Consider the following 25487-nt stretch of genomic DNA (forward strand, 5'->3'; position numbering starts at 1 on the left):
GAACTCAGGACAATCTGCTCCATCAGCTTCCTTGGCATTGAAGGCAAACTGACAGGCCTGTAATTTCCTGGATCATCCCTCTGTCCCTTCTTATAGATGGACTTCCAATCAGCTGGGACCTTCCCAATCAGCCAGGACTGCTCATAAATGATGGACAGTGGCTTTTGTTGGCCCCCCCCCCCCAATCTCCACTAGCATGTACCCCATCTGGCCCCATAGGTTTGTGCACATCGATGTGGAGTAGCAGGTCCCTGACCATCTCCTCCTGGATTGGGGGGGGACATTTTGCTCCTGGCCCCCATCTCTTGTCTTGGGGGGCTGGCTTTCCTTAGTAAAAGTGTTTCTATTACTAAATACTGAGGCAAATAAGGCATTCAACACTTCAGCCTTATCCTCTTCTTTGGTTACCGTATTTATTTATATTGCAGCAACAATGACTTTTTTCTGTCACACAAAGCTGCCAAGTTGCATGGTGTCTGCTCCTTCCTTTCACCCTCGAACTCCAAAGGTCACATTTTTATAGACCTATTTGTAACCTAGAAATTTAAAAATAATTTTAGCCTACCATTTTATGGCAGAATTATAAAAAAGGACCTCTGGAGGCATTTGGAGTTTGTCTCAAACTATTCCTGTGTCTTTGCTAAAAAATTTTGCTTGCAAAGGATATTGTGAATTCACTATCAAAAACTTTTAGAAGAAGTCTATATAATCTATTCCATAACTTAGTTACCTCCAGGAAATTTTCTCTTGTGTCTAATGTCAATCTTATCTAGCTGAAGTTTAAGCTCATTTCTTTTTTGACTTACCAACCATGGCAACAGAGAACTGATTCTTTTCTTTCTCTGGTTCTTAACATCATATTTTCTGACCTGTGATGATGTTAACTGTTATCTTCTGAACACTTTAATGATTTTTTACTGAATTCCATTATCCCAAACTTGATGGTTAGGCTTTACGAGTGTTGGGTAAAAGTAAAAGATTATTTTTTTGCACTTTGCAGGCTGTATCTGTTTATACATGCAGCTAGAATATTAGCATTTCTCAACAAGAATATAATTACTGAATCATGTTCACTTGGTGCTATGTTGTAAACAAAAGATCCCTCTTTGAAAAATAGGTAACTAATTAGTTGTTCCTTTTTTTGCTCAACTTATTACTCTTTTTGAAGTGTAAAATCTCATAGCTGACCTTTACAATGCAGTAGATTTTTGTATTACTCCTCACATCTTACTGTCTGATGTCCACTTCACATTTAGTAAGCGTTATCTTTACTTCATCATCTAAGTTATTAATGAATAAACTGGACTGAAAACGTTGAATATATCTATCCCTAATACATTGGATTAAGTAGCATTTCATTAAAAGAGTACTCTTTCATCTTTGACTTTTTACCTCATTTCCCACTTGCAAGAGAAAATTCCTTCCTATGCTAGTGTTTATATTTAATTATAGCCTCATGTTTTCATAGGTAGACATTTATTCAAAAATTACTTTGGATTTTTTTTGGGTATGTGTGCTTGCATGTTTGGTTTTTTTTAAGATCTTGGAAATAAAGTTTTCATTAGCCTATTGTGATTTAAATTTTCTATTGAATAAAATTTCCCTCTCCTGCATCTTCTGCTCTGCTGAATGCTAACTCTTGCTCTTCTCGGCAACTACTTATAGCTGATGTTACGAATAAAAATTCTGCTGGGAATAGCTGGGAGCTCTGTCAGTTTATCTGTGACTACTGCACTATTTCAGACCACTGCATGAAACACTCACCTGCTCTGTCTCATGATATTGCCATGAGTAGCCTTAATAAGAATGTAATGAACATCATACAGCACATTCATGAAGTCTTCCCGGGATACGGCTCTACTTGGTCTTGAGTCATCTCCATAATATTTCCAAGTGAAATCTGCCTGGGACACCGTCCTGTTGACACGTGGGTCATCATGATAATATTCCCAGGGCACAGTGTTTCTGGTTCTTTGGTCATCACCATAATATTCCCATTCATGCTGAAGGACAGTAATAAAAAAATCCCAGATATTAACAATATTAAAAAGGACGGTTTAAGTTTCGGGGGGAAAAAAAGCAGGCGGAAATGTTACCTCTGTCATCTCTATCTCATGTCTTGTCAACTGCCCAATCAGAGGGGCAGCCATATGCCGGACAATAATTCTTGTACGGGTGAGAGGCCCGCCTCTTATAATGACTTGTGGGTAGTAAGTAGTAAAACCTGTCTCTTCTCGTGCTTCAAAGTAGATTGCATATTTCAGTTTCCCTCCATAAGCAGTCAGCTAACAAGCAAAACAAAAAATACAAAAAGAAATCTCATTATCAGTTTGCTAAAAATAAATTCTTGGCCATATGTAGGAGGCAGACACACTCTGCACCCGTGAGCAGTCTGATGAATGTGCCTGTGGTAGAAAATAGCAATACATGCTTGTGGAACTATCTGGGGACAAGGGCTGTGTTCAAAAATACCCATCAGCAATTTATTATTGTACTATACTAAAATCAAAATGTTATTTATTTCTTTATATATGCCTTGGTACTCCCTGAAGTTTGTGTTTAGAGGAAGAAATACCTAAAATTTTCCAAGTCAAAACAAGAAATATCAAAAGTGCAAAATAAATCATCACAAAGGTGGATAACTATATTCATAAGGAGGGTTTTTTCAAGTTTACCAAGATCAGGCATTTTTTGTTTAAAATGAAGAGTAATAAAAAGTTACAAGTTATATTAAATAAACACAGCTTAATTTTTCAAATGACAATTTTAGGAAAAAACCCATTCTGTGGAAAAATATTCCACGTTACTGTCTGTAAACACATACTCGAAAACAGTGTTTACGTAACGGACTTAGGCATTTCCACAATAATGGAGTAAATAATTTTTAATATTGCAATGCCACTTATTTTCTTTTGAAGTACCTTTCACTGTATGATGGTATGCTTAATGGAAGGGAAAAAAGGCAATGCAAAATACACATAGAGGAATAAATAAATAAATAAAAATCCATGTCAGTATTCAGCAGAATTTTATGTTTACCTTTTGTCCCTGAAACTGTTCTGGAAGTCTCCAATAAACAGGTTCGGACCGAAGATACTGCATGACCTGTTCTATATCTGCTACTATTTCAGGAGGCTGGAATGCAATCCCTGAAAGAGTGCTCTGCTGAAGCTTTTCATCCACCAGTGGCAGAATCATTTGCTCTGGCTTCAAGGTGACCTATGCATATTCAAAAAAAAAAGAGAAGAAAATCAAGTCTATTTTTCCCCATGAAGTGTTAAGTCTTTTAAATTCTTTAAAAAACTATTTCTAGGTAATTTCATTTCACATCACGAGCAATGTGTCACAAAACAGTTTTACTACACCTTCAGGTATAAATGGCAATAATAATGACTTCCCCCCCCAAACCTTTTGCACATTGTCCTCATGTTAACAAAGAACATACAAGCACTAGTTGAAACAGTTTCATCAGCAAGTGATCCCATGAATCTTTTTAAAGTAATTTTCATAGTGCTATTTCAGCCTCGGTCCTCTTCTGTTTGGATTGTGGGAAATGTAACTTATGAAGAAGATACTTCTCACCAACACTTATTATACATCACTGGGGCTGTGGAACACATTGCCTGATCCCTTGGTACTTTTACGCAATATTCAAGCTAAGTGTCCTCCAGGCAATATGCAGAGAGTGAGGGCTCAGGGTTTCTGTAACTCTAAAATCAGATTTAATGAAAAATATAAAGTTGCCACTTAGATATCTGTAATTTTCTTAGACCTGTTGAAAGAGTCTCAATAGCATTATGTAGAAATCATTATTTTGACCAAAACTGTAATAAGAGTCTTAGTAATTCTGTTCAGATGAAAGTATCACACAAAGCACGCGGACAAATGCAAAAGTCTAGTATCAAAGAGTGAGGAAAACAAAAAAAACAAAGGCAGGGCTATCTCTCTAATAGCCATCCCATCAACAGACTGGTCATGAGATAGGGAACAGGTCATGAGGAATCAACCAGGCCCTGTACTGTACTTGAAGCATCTTGGTTCCCATTTACAGCAGCACCTATGGACTGATCAGACATGGGAGCATTCCAAACATTGCTAGCCCTATGGGAGACTTCCTGAGTTCCTATCATAACCATATTTTACTGTTTACAACTTCAGACATCAAGAAAGTAGTCAACACATTTGAGTTTCAGATCAGCCTTGTCTTATTATCATGTAAGACATGATTCTCTTGTTCAAACATGTCTAATGCCATTTGAGATACCTGGGACTATATGAAACAGCCACTAGCAGGTGACCGAACCCAGTCTCACACAGTTTACAACTCTGAATCAATGCTGAAATAAATCAGAGTACCAAAAAATGAGACATGGACATACACTTACTTTAGATATGAGCATAAATATGAAAGGAAATTAATCAAGAGGCACAAAACAAATAGGAGCTTTAAACTGTGTTTCTGCTTTTTGCTGCCACAAAGGTCAAATCACAATTTTCCAGAACTCTTGCTGTCATGGAACTTGATTAAATTCTCTAACTTGCAGCCTTTTACAGGCTTTCATCTCCAGCCTACCAGCATATGACGGGCAAAGCTAAAATAATAAGAAAATCCGTGTGTGATCATGATAAATCACTTCATCCACTTGGAATTGAAAGAGGTGCTATTGGACTGAACAGTGAAGGGGAGAATGGGTGCTATTCATACAACTTTAACCAAGAGGTAAGAACTCTTTAGTAAGAGGTCTGACCTTAAGTTCAGCTTAGTCTATCATCCAGATGATGCTTGTGTATGACGAGTGAGGGGCTTTGGCTGATTTGCAATAGATCGACTTTCTCTCTATGGTTGGTACGCTTTCTAGCAGAGATATGACTAGTCACACATGGAGACTGGAATAGTCATTTCCCATTAGAAATAGCTCCTCCAGAATGCAACTGAGAAGCTGGCACAGCAACAGCAGCGGTCTCAGTGTGAGTTTTGTGCTCATTATACAGGTAAATGGAGACATCCAGTCTGGCTTTATTTGTCAGTCCAGCACAGGTCTTAAGGCCCTCTTCTGCAAAAAGGTGGAGAGGCTGTTTGCTCTGATGGATTATGCCTTCCTATTCTTGGATTTAAATAAAGCTTCAATAGGCTCTTTTTTTTTTTCTTTTTAAACTAAACAAATCCAAACAAACCCAATGAAAATATATAGATTTCCCATGGTTCAGTTAATCTGTGTTGGACAACCAGCATTTATGACCCTTGAATACACCTGAGTAAACTGTGTGTCACATACCAAAGATTATATTACAATGCACTGGAGTGCATAATTTCTGCACACGACTAGTTTACCCTTTCCTGGGATTTAATAGCTTTAGTTTGGCTTGATGTCAGCTATTTTATCACTGCTTTTCTTGTCTACTTATTTACTTTTAACACCTTGACCCCGATTGTCTAATGGAACATAGCTCTCTCTCTAGTTCTAAAGCATGTAGAGGAAAACGATTGCTTAAATGCTTGGCCATTTTCTAGCTACCTCTCAGTGCCTGACTAAAAGATGCCAGCAGGAAACAACATTATCACATTACATGGCTCAGCAGTTTGCTACTCACCCACATGCGAACCAGCCCCCTTGCCTCACTGCACTGTGTAGTCAGGCCAAAGCAATAGCAACTACTGCAGCCAAGTGGGTTTCTGGCAGAGAGACCAAATGCACCAGACTTACACCTGTCACAGTGGACACCTTCCACATTAACCTGGAAGAGGGAGAAAGTTTTTTAAGTCGAAAAGGAAAAAAAAAAAAAAGGCAAGCTTTATTTCAAGGTAGTAATAAGAAAAATACAGTCAATTGGTTATTATAGTAACAGGGTGGAGAAAGAAATAAGGAAACATCAGGAACTTTCCAGCTTCTTATCATGTGTGTATGCAAACATACACAAGTAATGTAACTGAGGCATTTGCATTTCTAGCTCTGAGCAATGGATGCTGGCTTCAAACTGACAGTTGTAAGCACAGAAAAATCAAATGGCAATTTGGGCATGACATGCTCAATAACTGAGTGATAAAAAAAAAATATATCCTTCTGACATTGCTAGGCTTAATCAAGTCTTTTGTTTAACAGGAATTAGCTTTGACAAGTTAGAATGTTTAACATAGAGTACTCAATGTGCTTGCTGAGAAACATATTTCAGTGGAAATATTGTAGAGAAAAGCTTTTCCCTCTTTGTGATTGTTTTCCACATCATTGAATAGCATTAACAGAGCTGAAATGTTTCACTGTTGCAATGTCGATGCTTTTATTTTAATTTTTCAATTAGTTCAAATAAAAAGCTACATCAGATAGGGCCAGATACATAATAATGTATGCATAGCCTTTTAAAACCATTTTCTTACTGAGACCAAGGTCTAAAAAAGAAATAAAAAATTAATCACCAATATGAAAGTACTAGTTGGCTTTTCCTTCCCCACATTTTTTTTCTCCTGAGAGTAATGTCAAGAAGCCAGTCAAAAAACCAAATTCAACTTTCCAAAGCTTATACAGAAAACCAACACTGTCCCTGATGATTTACCATTTTTAACCATCATTTCCACATGTAACTCTATCAGCAAATGTGCCTACACTGTATTTTGTTGCTTTTTGTCAAGGTTGAAAAAGGGGCTCCTGAGCCCCTGAAAGCTCATTTCTGGTGCTGTAACAGCAAGTTTATATAGGAATGATTACCATTTTACAAAAATCTAGCTTCTTCAATATATAGCTCTTTTGAAAAAGTTACACAAAAGGCTAACCAACCCTAGATTTAGATTCAATCTTAGATTTAAATTCTGGGAAAAAAAAAAAATCTGCTGACTTCATTCAGTATTATTTGTCCATTTCCTGGCATAAGCTGTGAATTTTACTTGCTTTGCATTTTGTTTCATTTTAATTGCAGTTTCTTATCATTAATCATCAGCTAAATATATATAATATTAATTTGCACTCACAGAAACATAGAGGTAACCACATACAACATAATATAAAAGAATCGACAAAGAAACATTTCTGTTAAAAAATGTCATGAATCCCCATTCTTTCCAGTAAGTGCTCAGAAGAGCTACAGGAAAGATTGACATACTGGATGTAATCAAGAAAAGGGACACCAAGAAGGTTAGAGTGGGTGGACCACACTATTGGATCAGGCCCTGAAAGAATTGAGATACTTCCATTTTTCCATTTCAGTGGATGACATAGGACAAATAACACTGATCATCAGACTGAGTTTTACTCGGATGGTGATCAGCTCATACCAGTTTTCTTATGGTTTCAACATTAAATAAATTAGTATTTGTGAAATAAAATGTGATGTTTTCTGTTCAAATAGACCAGAAAAATGAGAACGTGGTCAACCAGTTTGCCCAAAGAAGTTGTGAAATCCCCATCCATGGAAATACTGCCTCAGCAATGTCTTTTAGACATAGATCCCTTCCAATATAATTTTTTTTCTACAGTTCATCTATTAAGTCTATCCTTTAAATTCAGAATTAAGTGACTGGTGTCCATCTAACCAAGGAATTATCTGGCAATTCAATCATTTAAATGAATCCTTGCACTTTGCTAGTTATTTGTGTCAGTACAGTTCCTAAAGAAAACGAATGAATTAAAATCACACCTGGAATCTCTAGAGCTCACTTTTTAAAACCACCTCCTTGAAGAGGGACTATCGCCAATACTAGATGCCTCTGTTCAGTCAATTCTTGAAAACCTTCAGGAATGAGGATTTCACAACACTTCTGGATAATCTGTTCCAGTGCTGCATAACTCTCCTAGTGACTTTTTTTTACATCCCTTTTAAGCTTTCCTCTGCCGGTCACGCTCTTTAAGATGTTCTGCCTTACAGCTGCATTGGCCAGTAAGACCAATGCATTCAGCTCAGCAGGCAGTTTGCCTTATTTATAATGAGTATACGTGGCTGGCGTATATTCAGTTTGCTGTTGCTCAAAGCGTTTATGTGCTTTTTGGCCACTCAGCCTTTGTCCTCCCAAACTGCACTGGTTCTTCAGGTTACTGCATTCCAATTCATGACCCTTCTATTTTTCCTGATCATCAAGCTTTTCAAGGACCCTGTAGATTGTAGCTCTACTGCTCAGCATGTCAAGCTCTACTTCCTCCAAATGAGCAATATTTTTAAACCTGGTGATGGTGAATTCCATCATCTATGCCACTGACGTAGGTATGAGCTCTGCTTCCTGGCTACCAACTGCATGTCAAACCATCACTTACTGCCCTTTAATCTCAGTGATACAGCCAATTTTCAAACTACTTAAAGTGTGCCCTACTTGCAAGAACAATTCCAAATAAGTATTTTGTGGGTGATAACGCCAAAAGTCTTTGCTTTAGTGATCTGAGTTGGATGCAGTCTACACAGAAGGAACAAATACTACTGCAGTGAGTTCTACTCATAAAATGATCAATATTGACATGTTCTGAGTCAATGTACTATAAAGAACTAGCACTGGACGTACTGTTATTATTGATGTATTTACTTTTAATTTGCCAAATAACTAAACAAGAATTGTATTAAATGGGGTTAAAGTGGCAACACTTCTGTAAGAACAGGAAGAAACACAAAGTGAGAAGAGAGCCTAAAAGGATGGTATCCTTTCAAGTGTCAGCATGTGAAAAATCAGCTAATCAACTAATAAGCAGTTAAGTCTTTACGTTCTACTTCTCCCAGAGCAGTCAGCAAATGTACTAGGAAAACCAACAAGATTTGTCTGCACGTATTGTTGGAACGGGCAAGTACAAATGTCAACGTATTTTGGAATAAACTTCTCAGCAGCTGTAAGATGAGCTTACAACCTTCATTGTCCTACCTTGCAGCTGCACTGGCCAGTACGATCAACGCATGAGCACTTCCCCGAGTCTGTATCACAGCTCTGTGGATCAGTTCCTGCCAGGAAGCACTGACAAGGAACACAGTGTGGGTAATTCCAGTAACCTGACCTGCACTCAGTGCATTTATCCCCAGAGAATTCAGGTCGGCAGAAACAACAGCCTGTATTTAAGTCACACTGAGAACTCAGGGCTCCAATGAGGCTGCAGTCACAGGGCTAAAAAGGAGAGAAACAAGGAGAAATTTGCAATTGTGTGTCTGAAAGAAACCAAGTAACAACACAGTAAAAAAGTGATTCACCTCTTTCAAGTATCTATAAATGAAGTACAGCAGTGAACTTCCACTGTCCAAAGGTTACATATCTGAATTATAAAGCTAGGCATTTATCTTTATTCAACAAGGGTCAAGCAATTACGCTAAATGCATTTACAACACTGTTTTCTTTTTAAACAGATAATTAGCACTGATAACTTAAGCAGTGAAATCAATTAAATCTAAAAGGGTCAAGGACACAGGGATACTTTGCAGCCAAAATTAACTCAAAAACCGTAAATGCTAGCTAAAAAGTGCTTTCTATGTAAATCCTCTGCAGGGCATGTTCAGATCACTTTGCTAAAACTGGAATTGCTCAGAGGCAGCGGTCCCAGTGGAATCTAGTTCAATGTTTATTACTCATCCAGCAGACAGGTAACTATCTTCTTTGTACAAACAGGACCTTAGATGACAGTAATTTACATGGTAAGGGATAGAGATTTAGTCTTGTGGTGTACTGAGAAGTAAACTTGGTCACAGAATGAGACTTGCAAAGGCAAGGTGATTTGCCAGGGGGTCTAGATATTGAATACAGAAGTAAGTAGCAGGGAAAGCTGCAGGCTTCCAAAGAACAGAAGAATCCTTCCATGCTATTACTGTGACTGTACTGTAAAGTTAGCAGAGGACATTTGCTTTGATCACTGGCGTGACCAGAATCTCATAAGGAGTTCAGCTTGCAGAAACAAAACCCAGTGCCAGAAGTACAGGTTACCACAGTAACTGACATGGATAGACTTGCTCCAATTAAGGGCAGAAAGCTGAAAAAGAGAAAAATGTGGTCCCATTTCTAAACCAAACTGTTTATTACATGAATATCCAGAGAAAAATCAAGTTCAATCCTTACCAAATGCCACAGAAACTATTTAATTACTGATTAAATGTTAGACTGCTGGACTGTTAGACTACCTAGTCTAAGAAATAAAAACTTCTGCCAGAAAGAACCTTACTCTACAAGATACATTTGAGCATAAAGCTTAGAAAGCAAACTGTTCACCATAAGCTAAAATAGCTTGGTGGGTAATATTAAAATCTAAATTACAATCAGATGTGTTTGTTTTGCAAGCAAGCAGCTTTATGCAATGCTCTCTATCCCCCTGAGTTACAACAGGCCTGGAAATCTACAAAGAGTGCGAGCAGGAGATTCACATCTCACTTTGCAGAAATTAGCTGCAACATACTGAAAGAGATGTGGGCTGATAGATCATTATTAATTTAGATGGTGCCATGGACCTGTCATACTAATGTGCTCACATAAAAGACAATCAGAGAATATACTCCAGAGCTCAAACAGAGGTCTTCAACCTCATTAGGCTGGTTTCAGAAGCCAAGAGTCTATATCACAGCAGCACAGCAGAGGTTTCACAAGAAGAGTTTTCCATACATATAAAAAGGAAATCATTCTCGGTAATTAGTTTGCAGCCTGAGCTACATGACAAACAGCCTTTTAAGAAAGAGCATTAGCGGCATATGACCACGTTCAGACAAGATACAAGGTTTTTGAGTAATTGCAGTACTAATATAAATCCCTTATCATCAATGAGGACAGCAGAGAGGAGAAGGCATTTGAACTTTGCACAATATTTACTGTCACCTGTTTTCAACTTTAACCAAATACTACTCTCCTTCACTTCACAAGTAGGACATTAACATGCCCCTTTGACATACTGTCATTGCATTCCTATTCCTTCTCCATTCTTCCCTTTTGTTCAGATTTGGTTTTATAAATCTGTGTCAAACACTGGAATAAGAAGGATTCAAAGGCTAATGAGAAGGTTTATCTCCTCTTTTAAGAACATAGAAATCAAGTGTATTTTACAGCTAAGGTGGTTGTTCCCTCTCTTCCCTCTTCACTGTATTTTATGCACAAGCTGAAGCCTTTCTCAAGTAAACTTCAAGTACAAATTCCCAGTGGTATCACAATTAGAGCCAAAGTAAATTTGTTCTGCAAAGGCACCATCAATTACCTGTAAGTATACGTCTATACACATTGTACAATGCAGTGGTAATCTCCTCAATCACGTTAAACACAGCTATAATAAAAGAAACCAGGCTCAATCAGGACACTGACTCAGTGTGACAGCTGTTTAAACAGAGTAATCAGTGTTACAGGCTGCCTACCTGAGACAGCAGCTCTATAGCCTTCAGTAACAGATGACCAACATTTACACCACAGCCTGACACCAAAACTTGCAATGCGGAGACAAACCATGATTTACAAACCTAAAATTGTGTTCCAGCTACAAATTACTGCATCTGCCCCATAGGAAAGAGGTAGCATACATCAAAAACCAGAGATCCACTCACCTTGCAGCCACTGACAATGTCATGGCCCCAGTAATTTGGTGCACATTTGTCACACATCTCTCCAACAGTATTGGGAGGACAGATACAGCGGCCACTGACGGGATCACAGTTATTACCAAAATGTGAACACTCACAGGCTTCATGGGAGACAAAAACAAAAAAAAACCAAAATAAAACATAAAGCAGAAGAAAAATTACCCCTTTATGCAACACTTGGACAGCAGACCCTAACAGGATTAGGATCACACCACCAATGCCTTTACTGTAGAGTGAACTCTGTTATCTGTGGACACAGTGAGGCAGAAAAGGTAGGGTAAACCTAGAGAAACCAAAATCTAGAGCAATGCAGCAGAGGTTACCTGCGGTAGAAGTAAATGCAATGTGAAAAGAAGAGGAAAAATAAAGACACCAACTGTAGAAGTGTAGTTCTGAGATGGTGCACTTGTGTGACATGGCCACCTGACTGCCTCCAAGCCCCCTACAAAGGGAACCTGCAGGGTATTTAACCTCTTCCACCATCCTGAGCCAACCTACTCGAATTTCTGCTGCTGTAAGCAGTCTTCTCTTAAAGAGAAAAAAAAAGGCATTTCAGTTTCTTTTCCACATTCTGCTCCATTTTTTTCAGATTATACATATTCTGTGTTGGGAGGACATCAACAATGTGCCTCTTCACAGGAAACCGGGATTCTTTGCAGATTTTATTCAGTTAAAAATGGCTCGGTTTTAGAAGCCATTCCAAAATTGGTCATTGCTCTGAAAGCATTAGTAAGTGAACAACTCATTGGTGCCAAATGCAGAGTCAAGGTATGTAAGTGATAAGTAGTTATCAAGTACAAGTCACTTAACTGCCTGGAGGAGGAGAACTGGTGCATGGTTATTTTCGTATCCACTGTCAACATTACTCCTGAAGTCAGAGCAAAAGCATCATAAGCAATCTATGACTCTCTCAGAGAGAATCTGTTCCTTGGGGTCTTTATAGAGCAGTGTAACAATGTTCATTGCTGAGGACTGTATTTACATTCACTGGCTTTACTGTATGAAATACTTCCAAGTAAAACTAGAAGGTAAGAGATGTGCAAAGATAGAACTCATACCTATAGGTCAGATAGGAAGTGACCTTTCTTTTTCCCCATCAGTACTTTCAAAATAAGGTAAGTGATGCAAAGAAGATAGTAAGTTCTGCCTCCATCATGGCAGGAACAAGATGTTTTGCATGCTACATAAAATCTTTTGACACACTGTGGCTTGAAGATGCTTCAGAATACATCTCTCACTGGCAGACTGAGGCTTTTGGATATGACAGCTCTTCTATGGGCTTCCAGTTCTTACACAAAATTGGTTCAAAAGGCATGGAGGGGAAGAAAGTTATATAGCAATATTTTTTTGTATTTATTTTTATCATTACTGCAAAGAATATGGAAAAAAATAACACATTTGTTCCAAACAATAGTGAAATAAAAATCGGTTTTGCATCTTTGCTGCTAGAATGTCAATGCTAACTGATGATGCTTTAGGGGTTATTTTGAGGCTTTATGGTTTTTTATTGCACAAGAAAAAAATCAAATTATATTCCTTCTGGATAAATGCTAGATAAAAGAGGTCCAATATTTTTTCCGATACTTAGCTGTCACTACGGAATTCATTTTTGTGCACTTTCTTCCTAGCACGATTTGATATACTTTTATTAAATTTCTGATTTTCTCTGTGATTCATAATTTAATTTCTTTTTTTTGTCATTTGAAGGAATACATAAAAAGCCTACTAAAAATAAGTGGGGGAAAAAACACCATTTTGAAAACAGAATTCCTCTCCATCTGTTGTATTATCTTTGCAACTTTAAAAAATCTGAATTTTCTAAACATTTTTAGCTGTTGTCATTATTTACAAAATCTGATGACCACAGGCAGATACATTTCTATTTAAAATAGTGTTTGAAATTACACTACTTTCCCATTTCATCACTATTCCTTAAACTCTGTCATTTCAAGTTTGCCAAGAGACCAGTTAAAATTTTAATGTAAAATCTCGTTAATTGCCCTCTCATTTTCCTTTCCCAACTGTATGAAATTAACAGCATTTTGCAGTATTTCATAATAGTGATTTGCTTTTAAACTGTGAAATGTTAGAATAAGAGACTAATCATGACAATAAACTACAGCATTTTTTTCCTTCTGTACATGTGTTAAGAGCTTTAGGACTGCAGTTATCACTTGCATTTTATTTCAGACTCTCTCATCAGTGAGCCTGTGAATGAAGCCTTCCCTTCACCAAGGTGCCAAAGTGTTTGCACTTTTCAAGGTGGTAAACGTTTTCTGAGCTCTTCCTTCCCAAGAGTGCCAATACCATAGAGTAATGTTTTCAAAAATGATCTATATATAATCCAGCTTGGCTCGAGGTTTATCAATACTACAGGTGAAACTGAATTTTGCTTCGCAGATGCTGATCTTGAGGCCTCAATGCTCCTTCCATTGAAAAAAAAGGGAGTAAAAAAGGCAGAGAGTTAGGCTTGCTGCTTCTGCTGCCGTTCTGGATGGGAAAGGAGGAGGAACAGGTTACTGAGCATTGTGATTTCTGCTTTTGGAAATAATACAGCTGTTGCCTGAAGAATAATAGCAGCAATACCCTTGGCTTTATAGCACTCTAATGCTGTGACGCCATCACCACTCTGGCATCCCAGCAGCCAGCCACAGGAGGCATCTACGTCTCCCATGAATACACCTTAGTGAGCCTATGAGGCTTTAAAAATACAGTTCTGTTAGCAAAGACAGATAGCCCCCTGTGGAGAGACCTGTCAGGTTCTTTTTGATGCAAGAGTCCATATCGCTTTAAAAAAGCATTCATTTCGGTGTTTGACCTAATGTCCAAAAGGACAAATATAAACGTAAATAAGGGCTGGATATATTTAGGTCTGATGCTAAAGTTTTAGCATCTGGAAAATTATACTTTTCATGTGGTTACACAAAGCACATTCTAGTGACTTTTATCTGAAGATGTTGTTGTACACAAAGACTGTACAAGTAAACAAAATTCTAGATAGCGTTGTATAGAAATTTAATAAAAACGGATCATCTATTTAAGGACAGTGAAAAAGTTTGGGGAAAAAAAAATAGAAGCAAAGGGATTTTTTTTTCCCCCCATTCACATCCCTTCAAGTTGACGTGATTTGGCCTCTTACCATAACTAAACTATAGAAACTCCATCAAAACTTTTTTAGCAGAAAGTATTTGAAGGAAAGGACATTTCTATTCCCTCTAAACGTGGCACATTAGCCACAAACTGACCTTAAAATAGCAAGAATTCCTCCTTCAGTCTTTTGTTCTTGCCAATCACCATGCTTACCCGTTGACTAATATAAAGAACTGTTTATGAAAAGACCATCTGTCGAGAAAATTTGTTAGGCAACCCAAAGCCAGCCAAACTAGAAACTTTGTAATAAATAAATAAGTAAACAGTCAAATAAATAAATAAATCTGCAGTCAGCTGCAAAGAATGTACATACGAGTACAGCCTCCTTCTTCAAAGTTGTAAAATCCATGAGCACAGCGGTCACACTTCTTTCCTGTCACTCCAGGCTGGCAATAACACTGTCCATCTCCATCGCAGTCGAAGGACTTGGAACCAAAAGAGTTGCAGTTGCACGGAACACATTGTCCTGAAGACCGTAACCCAAATGTTTCAGGCTGCCAGAGAGAGAGAACGAACAGTTAATTCATGGAATGATTACCAGGAGAAAAGTGGAAATCCTCAAAGTGAAAAGAGATCATGGTGGTTGTTTCCTTTTCATCACTGAAATACTACACTCATCACACTGTAGTGGCAAAACACTGGGGCAAGGTCACTAAATACCCTACACAGCTGTGAAAGAGTAAAAATTTCAGAATGTTGCCTGATGCTACAATGAACATTCTGCAATGTAACACATATCCTATGAGGTTGTTTTTCCATAAATACAATTCCCACAAGAACTGGAATGCATATCAGTGCCATATGTATATCCTGTGTCTGGGTTGTAAGATTATGTCAGGCAGAGTTTGTTGCTAAGAGAGTGAGTTCAAATTCTTAGCTATGAATGGAGGTTGATTCAACTGGAAAGTCCCTGAACAACTAGATTTTATCTCTTCTGACCAGGGGCAACGTCTGTATACAGTATTCTGTAACTCATGAGCATATCTTTTGAATGATATTTATGTATAACTTCAGAGGAACATAGATGTAATGCATTTCTGTACAATACAAGCAAATAATGTGAATTATCTACTTTTAAGACAAAAACTGTCTTTGAGTTAGGTCTAAGACGAAGAATGAGCCTCTGTTTCTCTTCTGGTTTTGTTCTTTAGTTTCATATTTGCAATGCATATTGTAAAAATCCTACAGAATCAGAATAAATGTTACCAACTATAGTAATAATTTTCTACCTGAACTCCACTAGTGGAGTGCAAAAAGTATATTTGTAAAGAAGAGAAGAAAGACATATGTTCATTTCCACGCACAAACTTTTTAACCAACAGACCCCATGGGCTTCACTGCACCAGCTACCAGAGGCTTCTAGGAGCAAACTGCACTTGATAGTCAAATCTTGAACTCAGTCTTGAGCTAGCATGACCTTAACATGGGAGTACTTTCCTACCTATTTGCAGGTACGATGATTTTCAGAGTATGTAGAAATCGAAATCATACTACTAACTTCACTTGAAATTGATATTACAAAATTTGACAGTAAAAACCTATGACACTTCACTAGGAAAGTAAAACATTACAAAAGAGAGATCAAAAAGATCATTGCTAATGAGTATAAATGGAACAAAGTGGAAAATATTTAGTTTTACAACATACTACTGGGTGACTCAGGTATGCAGTGTTAGATTTTTGCCTTGCACACATCAGTACAGATTTTTCAAGCCAGTGGAGGTGCACAGTTCCACAGCAGAACCCTTAATCTCTTGTGTAAGTAAATTCCCAGAGACTTCAGCAAGTTTCAGTGTAAAAGTCCTGAAAACTGATCTCTGAGGTTAATAGTGAAGTTTCACATTCCCACAGAGAATTTGCTGATAGGTATCAGAATACAGGACCACATCTTTTGTCAGAATTTGGCCTCAGAATCTTATGAACCTATGCAAATGCTTGATTATACATAACTACACTGATTTTCCTTTACAAATTCTATACTGAAATGTCTTGCCAATTACAGAGTTCTGCATGACAAAACATGGTGTATCAGAGAGAAATACTTGAATTCATATAATTAAACTCCAAGGTTCAATTAAATATATCATCTCTAAAGATTTCTTTTACACAGGAAGAAACACAGAGAAATGTAAGTATGCAAAAAACTCAGGACAGACATTCAGATTAATGCAGTGAAGTAACCAATGCACAGCATGCATTTCAGTTCACAATAGAATGTTTGATAGGATCTAATAAATTCTGTTTGTAACAGTGAAAGCCAGAAAAAAAGTCTACTATACTAGCACTCCACACTGTGTGAAGGAAGAAAAGATAACTAGCCTGCTGGGTTGTATTCTGTGATGAGCTCTGCAGAGTCAAAGACATTTTGATCAGTCATGCAAACCCCCAAGATGAACCCTCAAGTTAAGCCCTTAGCAAAGCTTGTTTATACACACAGAAGTTCTAAGAATCACATTTACTGAGCAAGAGATAAGATCCTGGACCACAATGAGGAAATACAAGGAATTTTCCAAATGTGTTATTACATTGTATCCCTGTATCAGTGTATGCCGATTGTTTGTGTAGGCAACACAGTTACGTAATACATGTTAAATGGGTAAAAGCTTGTGTTCTCCAAGGGAATCCATATAAGCAAATATGGCATGGGTCCCAGAGTCTGCCTGAGGGTCAAAAACACAGCCAGGTATTTTCCAGACAGGGTGTGATGTGTGGAGGTTTCAAGTTGTGTAGAAAAACTTCAGTCTTCCTAAAACACTGCTCTTGTTAGAAACAGTTGCATCGCAATTACTTAATCCCAAGAAATAAGTTGTTTTGTTGGTATGTGACAAACAATGAACATGCCTGTCATTTTAGGCATTATACTCAAACTATGGGCACTTCACCTTGTTAAAAATGGCTCAGATAACTGGTTTTATTCACTAACGAGAACTTTTAACAGTGGTTATGTTTAATATTTTAAGATTAGTTATTAACACTTCTCCTCTGGGGTTGATCTTACTTGCAAATTCCTTAAGCTTTTAGTCCTTGAACTGTCAGAAGAAGTCTTATCCTGCCAAAGGCCATGAAAATCCCACTGATTCCATTGACGTATGCACACCACTCACATGTTTAGTGCATGCCACTGCTGATGGTGCTGCTTTTGGACTCATTCACTTCTGGCCTATATTCCCATCTGCACTATCAGAAGCTCTAGGAGTGGGGAAGTAACCTAAAAGGCTGCCTGTCTTCTGAGCCTGTTTCTTCATAATTTCATATATTGTAGCACACATATTTAAAATTAAAAAAAAAAAAAAAAGACAAATGACAAGTAAATATGAGGTTTCAGCCCATGCAATGCACACAGTTTCTGATTACCAGAGAAGCAGGCCGGTAAGCACCCCGTGGGCACCCACTGGCACTGCTGATGCCCCATCTCCGAGGAGGGACTCGGATCTGCTGAACGCTTCGTGCATTTTCTTTCAATTTAGGCACCTGTCTGCTGATTTCACAGCGTTTGCCCACGAATCCTGATTTGCAGATACATCTTCCTGACACATCACACTGCAGTGACGTGGATCCTAAAGCACTGCAGCCACAGGGTATGCAAAACAGCTTTTCTGGGGCCCAGAAGTAGCTGGGCTTTAAGAATGAAAAGTAAACACTGTTAGAAAGCAAAGACAACGAAACTGCACCATGTGAAAGAGTACAGGAATAAAAATAGGAGTAAACACAGTAGTAAACAAAGATTAATTCCAATTAACTGCCCATACTATATTAACAAGCTTGAGATATTTGCTAAGTATGTTATGCAATCTGTGCAAATTCCACTGATACCAACAATTTTTCTTTGAATAGATTCTTTAAATACTGTTGAAAATAAAGTGAGAGCAAACCACTGCAGAAGTTACACATTTTTAAAGGGCGAAAATGATCCCTGTGATTTCAGCAGCACGGTTTACTGTGCTTGAAGTTACATGCACATGGAGGTGTTCTGAGGACACAGGCCTAACCCACGAGTCCTCAGGCTGAATCAGAGAAAGGTGCAGACGGCTATAACAGCTCAGCAGCCTGAAGACAACTCTGTGAAAGTTTATGAAACACCGTATTTTTGTAGTGATTTATGAGGCAGTAAAACAACATGAAAGCAAAATACAGTTTCACCAAAAAAAAAAATCCATTATTTGGACAAGAAAAAACCCTAAGAAAAAAAATGTAAAAGCAAAGCATTCACTGCAGAAGTAAACTAGCATCCTGCTTTTTTTCTAAAATCAGATGCTATCATTCATAGAGGGAATATCTCCCAGAGCTGTGATATTTTTAAATAATTTATTTATATCAAACATTCAGAATATAAAGTGTGCACACCATATATAAAAATGTACTTATATGTAAAGTAAGGCTTAAACTACATTCTCCGTTCTACTTATATGTAAAGGCTTAAATTACATTGTCCATTTTATTTTAGAAAACCCCTAGAAAACATTTTTTTTAAAAGCAATTTTACCTTGCTGTACATAAGAACAGCCCGTATATGTTAAGTGAAGAATGAACAAAAACTAAAAACTATCCTAATCCAAACGATATTTAGTTACGACAAACAGGGCAGAAAGCTGAAAGGAAACACCATCTCCTGTCACTTACCTTGCAGACATCACACCGGCGCCCGATCACATTGGCTTTACACTCGCACTGGCCCGTCCGCAAGTCACAGATCTCTGAGAAGGAGCCATTGATGTGACATTGACAGGCTGCAGAGGAAGAAGGAGCTGTTAATGTGTTTCCTGAAGCTAAATTTAATAGCCAAATGTCCATAGGGCTGCTTTTGTCCCTGTGAGAAATCCAGGAAGGCAGGCCTGACTAAAGCAGGAAGGTGTCACTCCCATATGGTGACAACACATACTAACCTGCCCATATTACTGTGGAATTGTGCTCCAAATTCTTAAGAGTGAGAAATTTTGCCTCAAGTTCATAGAAAACTTATTTTACATGCTCCCCTGAGGACCCAGAACAAGGTTTGCTATGGGGGCAGTAATCATCTCAACCTGGCAAGAGCCCCTCCTCACAGGCAGCACCCTGGAGTACAGTGGAAAAAGACACCAAGGATTATCTGTTGGGACTTCTGTCTCCGTAACAGCATCACAGTTCCCAGAGGAAACACAACCCAATTGACTAGCCCATTTCATCAACAATTTAAAACAGCAATGAAAAGGAACTGCTGTTTCTTGAGGAGAACAACAATGCTGCTGGTTTCTAAACTCTTATATTTTAGGAAATAAGACATTTTGGGGAAGCTTTCTATCACCCTTTACATTCTTCAACCACAATCCTTTTGGCATGCAGAGATTAGGAAAAAAAAAAAATCACTCACAGCATGGAAGAGGGATGTGATGGGTGTCACAAGGACTACAACTATGCAGGCACCAATTCCCTCAGCATGAGCTAGTTCCTGCACATCCCTTTTTTTTCCCCCCAGAGGGGAACGGATCCAAATCTCAATACTGATTATCAATCTACTCTGTAAACCAGGGCTCTAACCCTCATTAAAAAATTCCTGCAGTGCCCTGACTGCATGTGTTGTTTTTTTTCTTCTCAACATGACAGCTTCATTTTAAGAAACACTTAGGAGTCCCAACAGTGAACACATTATGGTCACATATTTGTCACAAGGTGCCATTCGAGGCAAAGCAGTTATACTTTTTCTATATACAGACTATTACAACAGAAACTTCCTCATTACTTTATTGGACTTGCTAATTTAGAATTTTCAACTGTAAATTGAAAAGGTTTTTTTTCAGTTTTCTCCCCACTTTTGAGGTATTCTGTGAAAGTTGCTTCTTTTAAATGTAGAGTGACTTGATGGCTTGTCAGTCTGTTTATAAAATTATTTCTAAAACGTTTGCAAAGATGTCTCATATTGTGGAAAAAGTAACAAAAATACATTGGACTATCATATCAGTCTGGTAACACCTACAGAGGTTTTATCTCTTCTGTTTTGCAATACATTAAAAAAAATGTAAATATTTAAAAACACTTCGGCTGTAATCAACATTGCTTCTCTTTTCCTTTTACTCTCATTTTTCAACACTAACTGAATCCATAATTTACCTCTTTCATCCTGTATACAGCCCTCTTCGTTACCATAATATTCATGTTCTAAAACTGCCAGCACTCCAAATTGTACACAGTAATGAGCATCACATATGTATGTTTTGAGTATGTTTCTAATTAGAATGGTCAGCAGTGAAAGATGATGTGAAAGCTCTGACTCAACAAACCACAATTCTCAGTGCAAGTTAAAAGTATTTCACCAATCATTTTACACAGACCTCAAAAACCAAAGTCAATCTTACTTATTGTTTTGCTTATCAGGCATATGACACACCACAAGAATCAAAAAGAAAATTTACACTGTTTTTATAAACAGATGAGTTTGTCCTACTTATATGCTGTATTACCGCAAATGGCATAACATGTATTCTTAACTCAGCCACACATGACTGAGTGCAGTGCAGTAGTAGGGCAGAATTTGGAAGTCAAGACTGTTTTTTCTTGGCTCTGGCAGTAGGTACATATAGGAGAAACACAGAGTCAGGACTATTCATCTGATAAAGTGTTACTCAACCTGATAAATGCATTTATTTCAACTAAAGCCTTTACATTCATTCCCCTCTACTGGGAAAATGAGCTACTGTCCAAATCTCCAAATGGTTGCTATAATACAAAACAGCCTGTCAGAGAAATTTGTCTTACTTTCTCCCAAAATGACACCGGTCACGACCCTTCATTCTCTCTAGATTTGCATAAATATTTATAAGCGTGTATTTATAATCAACCTGCTCATTTATTCTCCTCCAACAGTTGTCCCGATGCACTGGCACACAGTTTAACTCACCTGATGTTGCTTAGCTCTATTACCATTGGCAAGACCTCCAGGTATTTGCTTCAGCACACTGTGCTGTTTCTCACCAAAAAAAAAGGCCTACTAGGATCAAATCAAATAAGCCTAGGACATTTGCTTACGGTTCTTAGACTTATGATTTTGTACAGATACACCAAGAAACTCAACAACACTACAGTGATATAAAGTTGTACTGTCATTTGAAATGGTTAATGCACACAACAGCAGCACTGCACTGAGAAAGAGCAAGAAACATTTCAAAATAATTTGAAAGCAAAATTCATGCTTTGCAATACTCTTGGATTTGGCTTTTTAATAAGGAACAAAATTGAAAACAACAAAGTAAAGACACAGTCCCTCTGATATTGTAGCTGCAGGGCAAACCATGGAAGTCTGCAAAGGAAATAAAAAATCATATGCAAAAAAGAAAACCCACATGAAAGACAGAGAGTAGATGAATACAAGTCAACTGTGAGCACAAGGCTATGAATACATTACGGGGCTCTCCTTGTCAGTGATAATAACAACAAAAGAAAAGCTTGTAATTCTACATTAGATATGTATTTATTTTTAATGCTTTTTTTTAATTGTATGTTTTCTGAATTCTCCTCATATTACATCTGTTTCTCAGGCAGCTGCCACTATTGTAGACATGTTCAAAGCAACAGTCCTGTTGATGCCTCAGGAATGGTGACAAGCTACTGGAAGTTATGATTTTTGAAATACACTTCTTTTTAAATCATGTTACACACTTAACATCCTAACTTATATGACACCACTCACCACGAACTGTTAACTCGTACAAAGAATATATGTGGCCATCCAAGTTCCATCCAGCATTGTGTAAGTAGGTACAGAATGCATTTACACAGGTATATGTCTTCATGGTTATCTATGATTTTACATGTACCAGTGTTTATTAGCCTTTCTTGAGAAACCTGATGATGTTCGGCATCTTGCTGGCTCCCAAGCGGTCTTAGGAGGTCCAACAGAACTTAATATTCTCCCTGTCAGACTCAAGCCCCTAGCAGCGCAAATCCTCGAAATGGAAGCCAGAGGCTCAGACTTTCATGTTTGCAACACAACTGCAGACACGGTCCCTGTGTTCCTACACAGACAGAAGTAAGACAGATGTCCAGCTCTTTTAATTGTATAATTTCATCCCGAAGTAACACATTTGTACTCAATGGAGTTGCTCTGAGTTTATTCCTATGCAGCAATGAATTAAAATACTCTGCTTTCAAGATAGTTTATAACCTATTGTATTCCATTCCTCAGAAAGAGATGGAAGGGTATGGAAGATTGCTTCTAAGTTCTTTCTGCCTAATAGTCTCATTCTGAATTTTGCCAGCAATGGCTAGGAGAAAGACACTGCCTCCTGCAGAAGCAAAAGCTCCTGTTACTACCAAATCTTCTATCTGCTCTCAATAATTTTTTGCAACTACTACGAGAAAGTGAGTTACAGGGCTGATATTTAAACAACACGCCACTGCTCAGCTGAGAAGTGGTAGCTTGCTGCAGTGTCAGGTATCTTCCTCCAGAGCACTTTAGAAAATCTGTCTGGAGTTTCTAGACTCTACTTTGCAGGAGGTGGGAGAATTATGCTGTGTAAGAGGCAGCAATTCTCAACTCTTACTGAGGTCATGTAGGTGGGAAGGAGGTCACAAGGGCTGCCAGAACTGGATCCTTCAGTAACTGAAGTATCACTTTCTCTTGAAATGATTTCAGCTTTTCATGGCATCACTCCTTTCAGCAGCAATCTCACTAGTTAATGGGATTTCCCTGGATGGCTTACGGCATTTTCAGTGAATTGTTTTCATTTGTTTGTATTTATTTTTGTAGATCTGACATTTATCATAACACTTTGCATTCAAGCAATACTCTGCTCTCCCAGGCTTTTTCCATGTCTGCTTCATTATTGCTTCAACTACTGCAGGAAGTTTTTTTTAATAGGTTCTTCTTCCTGTTTACTTCGAAGCCTCCCTTTCCAGATGCAGATGCAAGTAAAACACTATTATTATTAGATGTGTAAGTATGCCATATCATTCTGGTGCTCACACATACAGAGGCACAGTCTTCTTCTCAGGAACATGGTTATAGGATAGATCAATACTGTCAGGAGTAGTAGTAAAAGTTCATGACTTACGTTGACAGTTTCTCGCATCAAGAGCATCACCAAAATATCCATCAGCACACCTCTCACAATATTGGCCTGTTGTACCTGGCTTACATATCAGGCAGGCACCAGACAAGCTGTCACAGCTGCCAGGAATGGAGAAATCAAGGTTGTCATTACACTGGCATGGCTGGCACGATCCCCCTGGTATTAGAGGTTGTCCAAAATAGCCTTCTGTACACCTAAGGTAAAAGACATAACCAGTTAGGACCCTTAAATAACCCTCTTGTTAGAACTATTTAATTTCACTGCCTCACTAATCACCTAAAATGATTTGATCTTTGTTCAAGTATTTCTTAATCGTCTTTTTTTCCCTCTCCCTCCTTCTCCTTTTTAACAACACTGTAGACACAGTACCAGTTGAAATCCTGCCAGTTCTGCTAGTAATTAGATTTCAGTGGGAGAAAAATCTTGTCACTGGCACTGAAGACGAGACAAAGCATAATAAGAAATCCATCTGCTGGCACACTAGAGGCATTCAGCTCCATGTTAGATAGGCTTTGTGTCTCAGCACATCATGTCTAGATATTCTGTACTCATTTACCATCAAGCTTGATGATTTTTCTCTCTACCTTAAAAACTTTTTAGTTTAGAAAGTAATATAGATATAAATTTGTTTACCTAACAAGTTCCTCCCCTGACTTAGCCTTCCTCTGATCTAATGAATGATGAGATTTATTCAATTACTGGATTGCCGATATGTACAGGCAAGTAAACAAAAAGATTGTTCATTATCACAGGAAGTATACTGGTGTGTACTATACCTTTCATGTTTTAAAAAAGAATTTTAAAAATACCACCTTCTTTTCCACCTTACCCACCAGCAATTTCCTGTAAGTACCATATAAAACAGACTAGTGAATCTGACCTAACACAAGTATTTAAACCAAATTTCTACTTGTCTCACACCCCTTTTCCTATTTATATTTTGATCTGCTTTCTCTTTTGTTCACACTTCACAGTAAAAGCAACTTGTAGAGAGCGAATAAAAATTGCCCAGTTCCAGATAATGAAGTTATTCACGTGCATCTCAGATGAACTCCAATTAGTGTAAGGAAAACAGAAAGCACATTACAAAAATTCCATAAATTTACATTACATAAATTAATGCTCCTTACTCTTTTAAAGTCAGGTTGAATGCAGTTCTTAGGCATATAGATACTCTCTCTCCTTTGCAATAGTACTGCACGGTATGTTCAAGCAAGCATTTGGGTACCATCCTAATATGGGAATGCAGATCTCCACTAGGCCCTCATTCTTGTCCTTTTATGCTCATCAAGTTCATCTTTTTGCTTGCATCCACAATATCTCATGAACCTTCCAACTGGATTCTATACAAAGCTGCCTAAACACCTGTTAAGTAGTATTCACTACCATTAGCAAAGATTATAAAAGTGGATAACAGACTAGGGAGGAAACTGTAGTTGGAACTAATTGAACTACTTGTTGTAGTAAGATATTACACAAAGTAAGATTTTTTTCATTCTTTAAAAATATCCACGATGCCGACCATAGATTAATAATATGTATAAACAGTCCAGTGATTAGGGTGCCTGTAAACACCCAAGAACATTAGTAAAATTTTCACAATCTAGCCCACTGTTCTTTACTCCTTTAGGACAGATAGCCTGTCACAATTATCCTGTCTTAGCAACATTAAATTAAAATCATTACAATAATTCAAGCATTTTATTTTCAGAACCTGTCATGCATTGTACCTCCTTGTATTCCCTGCAAAGAATGGATATTGTTTCCTTGGATGAAGGAGATCACAGTAATCAC

At 37.8% G+C, this 25487-nt stretch overlaps 1 protein-coding gene across 1 annotated transcript in view; it reads right to left on the minus strand.

Annotated features, from left to right (window-relative positions):
- Window positions 1–1764: 1764 nt before the first annotated feature.
- Window positions 1765–25487, minus strand: part of LOC104270173 (laminin subunit alpha-2-like) — a gene marked incomplete at both ends in the record, with an annotated part of 41171 nt that continues 17448 nt past the window's right edge. Inside the window, 10 exons of the mRNA XM_009864447.1 lie at window positions 1765–2003; window positions 2097–2285; window positions 3040–3219; window positions 5593–5736; window positions 8831–9067; window positions 11467–11603; window positions 14966–15146; window positions 18007–18270; window positions 19273–19379; window positions 23676–23887. Coding sequence (XP_009862749.1) covers window positions 1765–2003; window positions 2097–2285; window positions 3040–3219; window positions 5593–5736; window positions 8831–9067; window positions 11467–11603; window positions 14966–15146; window positions 18007–18270; window positions 19273–19379; window positions 23676–23887 — 1890 coding nt within the window. The remainder of the gene's footprint in view (window positions 2004–2096; window positions 2286–3039; window positions 3220–5592; window positions 5737–8830; window positions 9068–11466; window positions 11604–14965; window positions 15147–18006; window positions 18271–19272; window positions 19380–23675; window positions 23888–25487) is intronic.

Source organism: Apaloderma vittatum, unplaced genomic scaffold (genome assembly GCF_000703405.1).
Source record: "Apaloderma vittatum isolate BGI_N311 unplaced genomic scaffold, ASM70340v1 scaffold7942, whole genome shotgun sequence".
NCBI lineage: Eukaryota > Metazoa > Chordata > Aves > Trogoniformes > Trogonidae > Apaloderma > Apaloderma vittatum.